Here is a 9,602-nt window from a genome sequence, read left to right as displayed (position 1 = left end):
CATGCCAATTTACGTTAGCCAGCTGCCAGCAAAAACATTTTTTTGGGACATTCATAAAAGTGGTAACAATATTTTCATCAAACTCTTTGCATGAAAGCAAATAAGTCTATTTCCCAAAATGATGAACTTTTCCTTCGTCGTAAACCTATTCAGGAAGTGTACAAATCCTAAAGTTTTTTTGTTTTTTTTAACAATATGACTTAATTTAAGCTTTGGAAACTGTAATAACAGCTTCACGCACTGTTCCGCTGCTGCTTTAACTACTTTGGCTCACACTGTTCAATATCAGACTGGTTTGCAGCGGTGATGACTAAGTCGGGAGTAACACGAAGCTCGCCTCTCAGCATTATTGTTAGCAGTGTCAACACCTTCATCTCTCCTTACTTGCAGGTTGGCATTTCACTCTGTTTGTGTAGAGCTTCTTGTCTTGAGTGAGTGTCCCTGCCGTCTCCACCTTTGACTTTTTTTTATAAACTACAAGACTGCTGTGCTACCAGTCAGCTCAATGCTCCCAGCACGCCGTCTACCGAGTTACGTAACACAGTCGTCCTGTCTCAGTTGTGGAAGTTTTACACTCGTCATATTTGCAACAAATTTCTCCAAACTTTTTTTAAGATGTTGCTCCTCAACTCGAGATGCAAGTCCCGCGTCACTCGTCGAGATGTGTTGAAAATGTAAGTCGTAAGTCTATATTCAAAACAGGCCGGGAGACGCAGAAGCTAAAGCAACAACGTCGCGGTTTAAAATTTACGCCGGCCTGCCAATCAGAGGGAAGTCGAGTGTGGAATTGGAACTGGCAGCAAATTCAAATCCACACTGTCACAGCACAAAGGAGGAGCGCTGCAGGCTCTCTCTCATCCTACCATCTCGCACAGTCAAGTCCTGCACTTGTTAAATCTTCTGACAAGAGGTATTATCTTCAAAGTGCAGATCTGCAGTCTGGAGATCTTGTCTCAGCCACAGTAAACATGAAGGACTCACCCACAAAACGGAGATTTTCATGATACATAAGCCGTCCTGCGCATTTAAAAGAAGACGATGAATAATGGCAATAGTATTCCGTTGGAATTCAAATTTTAGCCAGAGGCAGTGTATGCAGGGGAAATGAAGGTGATCTTTATATACCTATGATGGAAAAAGTCAAAGATAATATATTTTTTTAAAAGGGATCATTAATACTAAACATGCCCGTGTGTTAAATGTAAAGTTGTACTGTTTTTATATCTTTACAAATTCAATGTCCACGAGTCAGGGACTATTAATTGGACACAAGCACCTGCTGGAAAGATTGCAGATCTAAATGGACGTATCCTCTGAGTCTGAAAAGTGAAGCCAACGCGGAAGTCCTTCAAAGTGCAATACCACTGTGGGCCACAAGGGCCTGGTTTAAAAAAAAAAAAAAAATCCTCTGACTCTTGATACACTCCTCACACTCCTCCCTAGCTCTTCCAAATATGGTCAATTCTGTTCAAAATAACTAAGATGGCGACTGGAGGCTTCAAAACGTCAGTTAACAAACCAATGGGTGAGTTGCTGCCTAATTCCAACCGACCGAACACCCCTCGACTCATCCTTCCCTTCCGAGCATGTAGGAGAATCGACGGTGGCCCCAAAACTCCCCCCCAAAAAATACAAAGTCCCTCTTTGGAGCCAGCGTCTGGTTTATCCGTTCGGAGCTACTGCAGGAACGTGACGCTCCCTATATACATACGAAGGGTTCATTCTAAGGTAACGAAAACACATGATGGATGTCTAAAGACATCAGTAAGGGCTTCGTGCATAGACATAGTGATGTCCTCAAATTAAGCTTCTTTTTTTTTTCAGGTGGCATGAAAGAATATTTTGATAATTTGCCAGCTAGAGCAACAATATCCGTCACAAGTGCCATCATCTCACCCATGCGCACTACATTATCCATCCGTATCACTCAAGCCCCTCCGAGCTGTATTTTTAGAGCCATTTTTTCTCTCTCTCTCTCTCTCTCTCTTCCCACAGACATTATTGTCTGTGCAGCTGGCATTTAATTATGAAAAGAATAATTAAAGCGACGCCAGTAAAAAAAACTGCTCTTGCGCGCGGGATCAACTGGTGGCTCTGAGCCGATAAGGCCTCTGAAGTGACGGGTGAGAGCACTTTGGCTGCGTCGGCGCTTCGAGTGCGCCTTTCTCCACGGGCCGACTGCCCCGTCACATGTAAAGCGCGCAATGCCGGAAATGCATCCGTCATAGCCAAAGCCTCACTCCAGGCCAAGACAGAGCTGCGTTTCAGCCTAATAACACCCAGCAGCTGGCAGGGGTGCCTTCCCCCGCGGCCGCCTTCTCTTTGCATCCAGAGCAAACATCAACTCCCGTGCACTCCACCAGACACCGTTACAGGACGGGGATTTAATGAGCCTCACTTTCAAAGCATAGCTTCCCCCCCCACACACATACACACCACCACCACCACCACACCACCCTCTTTGTTCCTCCTCTCTCTGTTCACCTTTTTGGCCACACCGCAGCGACGGAAGAGGACACGGTGGTCTGCCTGTACTGTCACATCTCCACAGTCAAATACCATGTGTGTTGCAGCAACAATAACTCTTTTCCGCCCACGCACTCAAACCCCCCCCCCCCCCCCACTCGCCCCACTTCCCTCTCCTCCTTCCCCCTCCCTCCCTCCCTCTCTCCACCTCCCCCTCCACTTATTGCAACCACAACCACCACCTTATTCTGCTCAGGCGCCTTCAGTGGCTCGCGTGCCGCATCACACTGTGATGAATCCCACGCTTCAGAGGAAGAAGAAGAAGAAGAAGAAGAAGAAGAAGAAGAAGAAGAAGAAGAAGAAAATTCTCCACGCGAAAGTCCAGAGGGGAAGCAGAGTGTGGGGGCGTTTTCCAGCTTCCAGGGGAACAGAAGATGTTGTTCCTTATCAATGTGATGAAGCAGACTTAATGAATAAGGATGAGGAGGAGATGCTGCTGGGATGCAATGATGGTTGAGACCAGCATTGGCCAGCATTGGCCACCTGAGTGCTTTCACATCAACCGTTTGATGATTCATTAAAAATGCCTCCCGACAGGCTATCCTGTGTGCTCTGTAGTGCCAGTGTGACAGTTTCCTTAGAATATGCGAGCTCTATAGTATTTATTGCCACGACACTTCTGCTTCACAATGAATCTAAAGGAGAGTTTAAAGACGATACAAAAAAAAAAAGATTCACAACTAACTGTAAAAAAAATAGTGTTCTTTGTCGAAATTAACACACACACAAAAAAAGATTTTACACACGGCAGATGTGTCATTTCCTGTTACATCTGTTTCACAACGTATTCTTCGTCGAAGATAAGTTTAAATCACGTTAATTCAGGCAATTCGTCTCGGAATCAGTTTAACTCTCCTGTTATTTGTATTTTCACTGTCGCTCAGAGGAGACGGGGGAGAGAACAAGTAGCCCACACACCGTGCAGTGTGCGCGGAGGGGTGATGCCTCGAGAGCGCATCACAGGACGACAAAACCCCCTCTGCAACACGCAGTGCCAGAACAGAGCAGCTTTGGGCACGAGAGCTCGTTTCCTGTAGTTTAAGAGGAATAACGGGGAGTTCGTCTCTTACGGATCCCCCCCCCCTCCCCCCCAAAAAAAACAAAAAAAAAACGTTGGCTTACTTCTTGTCATGCCGGAATCCTCCTGATCGCGTCTGCTGCGCGGAGACTTATGTAGTGGAGAGGAAGCGGGGATCTCCACCGGTGGAGAGATCTGGGGGATGCGTGGACACGGCTACGGGTGATTTAATGCGATTTTGCCGCCGCAAAACCAGACTGGATATGCGCACAAAAAGTGGGGAGAAGTGAGTTTTCACAGGATGGACACTGCGGAGGTAATTCTCTCTGTGTTGGTGGTTGTGATTATTATAGTGTCGTTGCTGTCCAACGTGCTGGTGCTGATCTGCTTTCTGTACAACCCGGAGATCCGCAAGCAGGTCCCCGGTCTGTTCAACCTCAACCTCACCTTCTGCAACTTGTTGCTAACCGTGTCCAATATGCCGCTCACTTTGGTGGGACTTGTCAGCAAGGCTCAGCCGGGGGGAGACGGCTTCTGCCAGATCGTGGGCTTCCTGGAGACCTTTCTGTCCACCAACTCGATGCTGAGTATGGCGGCTCTGAGCATCGACAGGTGGATCGCGGTGGTGTTCCCCCTGAGGTACCACTCCAAAATGCGGCACAAAGACGCGGCTTTTGTGCTCGGGTACACGTGGGCGCACTCCATGTCCTTCTCCACGGTGGCCACCTGCCTCTCCTGGGTGGGATACCACCGGCTTTACGCGTCCTGCACCCTGTCCAACCCGAGGGCGAGCAGCAGGACCCAGTTTGTTATCTTCACCGTGTTTTTCCACTCCTTCACCTTTCTGCTGTCTTTTATAGTGCTGTGTGTCACATACCTCAAAGTCCTTAAAGTGGCAAGGTTTCATTGCAGGAGGATAGACGTTATTACAATGCAAACTTTGGTGCTGCTCGTGGATATACACCCCAGGTGAGTTCCTTTTATTATTCCTGTTGGTATTACTACTTGTACTACTTTGTATGCTGTAGTAATCTCCTGCGTAGATTCACATTTTTGGCAGCTTTAAGGCGATGTTGAGATCGTCAGTTAGGAGAAGGCATTGAGGAAAACGGAACAACATGTTCAAATCTGCTCTTGTGAGAAACCAAACTCTTGTCCTGACCACAGAAACAGAACAGCGAGATCGGGCTTTACAGTCACTATGACGGGGAGTGATGGCACCTCGGGACAGATAGTACCGTTAATGATGCTTCGCGCTGACATTTGAATCGTGTCCTCAGTAGTCAGAGGGGATAGACAATGTAATTCTATTGAAATGTCAACCGGAGTGATTGCTTCTCTCTGCCTCCATACAGTGTAGCTAGAACAAATATATAGTAGCGAGGTGTGTGTGTGTGTGTGTGTGTGTGTGTGCGCGCCTGCATGCGTGCACGCATCAGAGAGTGAGAGTGTGTATGCATGTGTGTGTGTAAAAGCTCAATCAGGGGAAGCCTGGTTACGCAGCCTGCTGTAGATTACAGCTAATGTTTACGAGGTGCATACTCTAAATCCTTCACGTCATTACTCACAATGCTGACCTCCATTTAATTAAATGTTACTTAAAGCGGTTTGTCATTGGCATCACAGCCACGGTGTGTTCAATTCGCACACAAAGTAACGCAGAAAGTGATGAAACTGAAATTGGGAGTTTGGGGTGGGGGGTGGGAGGAGGATCCCCACTTTGTAGTCTGCATTTTACTTCGGCTCAGCCTCTGCTGGCTCCTCCTAATACTTAACCTCGTCACAGCGGGGATGGACACAAGCCACTCCTCGCTGTCTGTTACAGTACGAGACAACACCAACTGCGTGTCCAACTGATTAGTAACCAGTTGAACTGCCTTTGCCTCCAGTGTTCGTCAGCGTTGCCTGGAGGAGCAGAAGAGGCGACGACAGAGAGCAACCAGGAAGATCAGCACCTTCATCGGCACCTTCATGCTCTGCTTCGCCCCCTACGTGATCACAAGGTGAGCGCCAGAGAGATCGAGGGACGAGACGGGGAAAACCACGTTGGCACACACTGCGCAGCCTTTTGGTTACCTCCCTGCTCTGCTGCCTGTCACACACACACACACACACACACACACACACACACACACACCTACGAACCCACACTCCACCCCTCCCCTCGTGTCACCTCTCCACACTGGTCGGAGTTGGAAGATGAGATTGGCTGACCTTGTGATAAGTAATATGCCTCTTCTCTGCTGTTGCTGCTGCTGCATTAGCACTTTTCTGCTCAAGTTCACTGGGTGCATCTCGGTTGGTTAGGGAGAAGCCCCCTTGCATCGATCCCTGGGCAAAGAGAGGATGTCAAATGAGGCCTGGAGTGAGTGAAACACTGAAGCAACGTTAACGCGCGAGAAATTTAAAATCAATCAAAAGGACGTAAGAATATTATAGATAAAGCAAGGAAACACAATGAATGGCTTAATCTTTACTGCCAATATAAAACAATTTTTTTTTTTTTTAAACTAAATTAGACGTGAATAAACATGAGACTTTTAGTGTCAGTTCTCTCCAAAAAAGTATTTTCTTTTCTAACGTCTTATCTTCTACTTAGTAAAGACATGGTTTGTGTTAATAGTCCCCGTTTGTCCTGAAGATTGTCCAGATTAACAGGGCCAGGAGAAAAATGTTGCTATTCAAAATGTTAAATTCCTTGAGTCAATGTTGCAAAGACCTGAAAAGAAATCCGCTTCACCTCGATTATATCGGGGTGGGATCAGAAATCACAGACAGGCGGACCTATCTCAAAACCTGAACCGCACACACACTGAACCAAAACTGTCTGAATGCACGTCCGAATACCACCGTTTTTTTGGGGTTTTTTTTTGGAGGCAGCCCCTAGTGGCTCTCAGCCGCCGCTGCTCGTGACTACAGCGAGATGTGGTTGGCCTCCAGCTGCGGCTGCTCAGGCGCGAGTCTGCGCCGTTGCGTTACGAGACAAAACCCGGAGGAGCACGTCTGCGGCCGTGAGACGACGTCGCCGTCACGGGCGACTGTGGCTGTGGCTTTGCCTCTTACGATCACGGCTGCGACACAGTTGTTTTAATGGTTTGTAACGCTACACGTGCAACGGTTGTGCAACGTGCAGCGGGCTGGCAAAGCCGCAGCGATCCGAACTCCTGCAGCGTGTCGGAAGCGCATCTGTCGCTGCAGGTTCAAACAGTGACGGGTGGATGTATCTATTGCGTCGGAGAGCGGGTGGATTTCAGAGAGTGGGCTCACAACCAACAGCTGGATGCTGTCGGAGAAATGAACAATGAGCCCTAAATGCATCACGTAAAGGTTTTCCCTTATTGCATGTATTACAAACTGGACCGGGCCAACACGCCAACTGTTCTTCTGGATACAAAGGAATGTAAAGCATGTTGGGAGCGAATGCAAAAGTACTTTGAGGTAAAGTTGTGCGAGGGTAGACGTAAGTTCTTAAATAGAACTTCCCAGCCACGAGCTTTCAGGTGCTCTAAGGCATTTGTTAATAGTGGAAATGCATTTAAGTATGCTGATTTCACGTCTTCTGACAGCAACACAAGCACACGCTAAAGACAATCCAGAAGATGTAGCCATCTTCATTTTATCCACTAAACATTGCTCTTGTGGCGTCTTGGATTAAAATCGTAAAGTGGAAGAAGTTGGGACTTTTTTTGACGCGAAACATTCCGCCGTGTTTACTCCCGTCCGCTCGGACAACGGGCGGACAATTTTGTTGTGTTTATCAGTGACGTGTCAGTCGTGGATGACCATGGCCGCGCCGGCAGTTTACTAATTAAAATCGGAATATATTAACGCTAAAAGCTCCTCGACCGCCCGTCCGAGGCTCATCGTGTGTGTAGCGAGAGCCCCGCTGCGGTGGTGCGGCAGCTTGACTTAACCTCCTGTTCCCTCTGTGTCCGTCAAGGAGTGTGTGGGCAAATGTCAGCGATGGCTGCTGGCCTATGAAAGGCCAGTGTTAATGTGCTGACAGAGCTCAATTGTGCACAGAGTAATCATACAGAGTGCAGGCGGGAGAGGGTCAGCGGTTTTTCTACACCTTTTATGACACCACGAACAGTGAAATATTTTCACACTTCACAAAAGTTAACGTGAAAGTAATTAGGTCACTTCAAGTTCCAGTTTGACGCCTTTCGGACTGACATCCGCTCCTGTGAGATGCGGACAACTGCCGAGGCTCATTAGGAGCCCCTTTAAAACAAATGTGTGGTATTTTAAATGCTCGGTTGTAAATTACAGTTAAAGTTAATTTCCATGTTTCTGGACGCTCATCACCTCCGGTGCCGCTGACGTTGTGCCAAATGACATAAAATGCTGCTGGCTGCAAATGAGGAGTGAGATATAAAAAAAGAAAGAAAGAAAAAAAAAAAAAAGTAGTCGAATACTGTGAATCCACGCGAGAGAAGGAGGGGGAGATGATTCGTGATTCACTTTACAGCTTCCTACATCTGATCATGTGGGTGATTGCAAACAATCAATAAGTTCTTAATGAGATGACTGTACAGAAATGAAAACGGAATCTTTACACAGTGACAAAAGAAGCGCCCTGCTCGCAGTGAAAAGAAAGAGCTCTTATGTGCAACAGGGACTTGCAAATTAATTCCCATTCCTGCATAATAATCTCAGGGCATGCGTGTCTTTTCCAGCATGTTTGCTTGCCTTTTCAAACACTCTCTCTTTATGCTCGCCCGCAGGATCGTGGAGTTATTTCCAGCGGTGCCTATCAACCCTCACTGGGGAATCGTCTCCAAGTGCTTGGCTTACAGCAAGGCGGCGTGCGACCCCTTCGTGTACTCCCTGCTCCGGAACCAGTACAAGAAGACGTGCTCCGACATCATCAACAGGCTGCTGAAGCGCAGCTCCCTGAACGCGTCCGGCCGCAGCCACGAGAACCAGGGAAACAGCATACCGACGGCCGAGTGACGCGGCGCGCGCTGACGTTATGCTGGCTGAGGGCTGACCTGGCGACCGTCGGGCAAAGGGGGAAGGGGAGGGCGAGGGGGAGAGGGAGGGGGGGGGGGGGGGGGGGGAGAAGAAGGCAAATCTTGGTTGTTCCTGTCCACGTCTGCTTGAATTTGGTCTGACGTGCTCAAGACAAGAAAGAAAGAAAGAAAGGGGGAGGGGGAGAAAAAAAAAAAAAAAAAAAAAAAAAAAAAAAGGAGTCTCTGCAGTCAAGGTCATATCCCTGCACAGGAAACACCACTGTGCTCGTATAGCGAGTGCCCAGAACAGCAGATCAGCGCAGTGAACTCGCTGCGAGGTCGATAAATAACAGCAGATTTCACATCCACCCGGAGAGACGGGATAAGCTCGCCCGGGAAGAACGGGCCAGTTCACAGCCTCAGTATTTAAACTGGGGAGGCTTTCGGTCCGATATGACGCAGAGTTCGATGTGTATCGATTTCACAGTATTGTTTTGACACTGCTGCAGTATATTTTATTCATCTCATCTTTTAACAAAATGATGGGAGCGACTTGCATGTCTGTTTTAGTCTGGGCAAAGTGTTTGCGAGTGACTAGTTGATACGTCGATCCTGTATGTAGCACTGAAAACTAGCCCGAACCAAAACGTGATACCGTGCAAGTCCCCCTAACTGTGTGACATGGTGAAAACGTACAGTACGGCAGACGGTGCCGCTGCACAGCCCGGCTCAGGTTTTTCCAGGCTTAATGGGGTAAAAAAAAAAAAAGAAAAAAGAAACTCCAAATTAAGCGGATACATTTATTTTTTACTGCATTTGTCTTGTAAAGCCACTTGAAGAAAAGAGCAAGATCCAGTGGTTGTTTTTTTTGTGTGTGTTTTTTTTGGCACCGTTTGTGCATTCAACACCCATTTTGAAGGACTTACTGAGGCCGAGGCAGAGCGGAGTTTTAATGGCAGAAACGAGCCTTCGAACCGGCTGCCTCTGCCGTCATGACTGGTGTGTGCCCCCTCGGGTTGTTCGGTCAAGTGGACCGTGATCGACCGTACTCACCCGGGTGGGTACCTCGCAGACACGAGCGAACTGGAAAGATGCCTTCTCAC

General features: G+C 47.8%; 1 protein-coding gene across 1 annotated transcript; it reads left to right on the top strand.

Annotated features, from left to right (window-relative positions):
* Positions 1 to 2,987: 2,987 nt before the first annotated feature.
* On the top strand, positions 2,988 to 8,556 carry LOC138204849 (G-protein coupled receptor 26-like). The gene is made up of 3 exons (XM_069160403.1): positions 2,988 to 4,513; positions 5,434 to 5,547; positions 8,272 to 8,556. Exons 1-3 carry the CDS (start codon positions 3,846 to 3,848, stop codon positions 8,498 to 8,500), a joined length of 1,011 nt encoding a protein of 336 aa, XP_069016504.1. The 5' UTR covers positions 2,988 to 3,845; the 3' UTR covers positions 8,501 to 8,556.
* Positions 8,557 to 9,602: the final 1,046 nt, after the last annotated feature.

Source organism: Embiotoca jacksoni, unplaced genomic scaffold, assembly GCF_022577435.1.
Source record: "Embiotoca jacksoni isolate LCO1_2020_lvr unplaced genomic scaffold, fEmbJac1.0.p SCAF_26, whole genome shotgun sequence".
Taxonomy (NCBI): domain Eukaryota; kingdom Metazoa; phylum Chordata; class Actinopteri; family Embiotocidae; genus Embiotoca; species Embiotoca jacksoni.
This window is presented reverse-complemented; position numbering and strand designations above follow the sequence as displayed.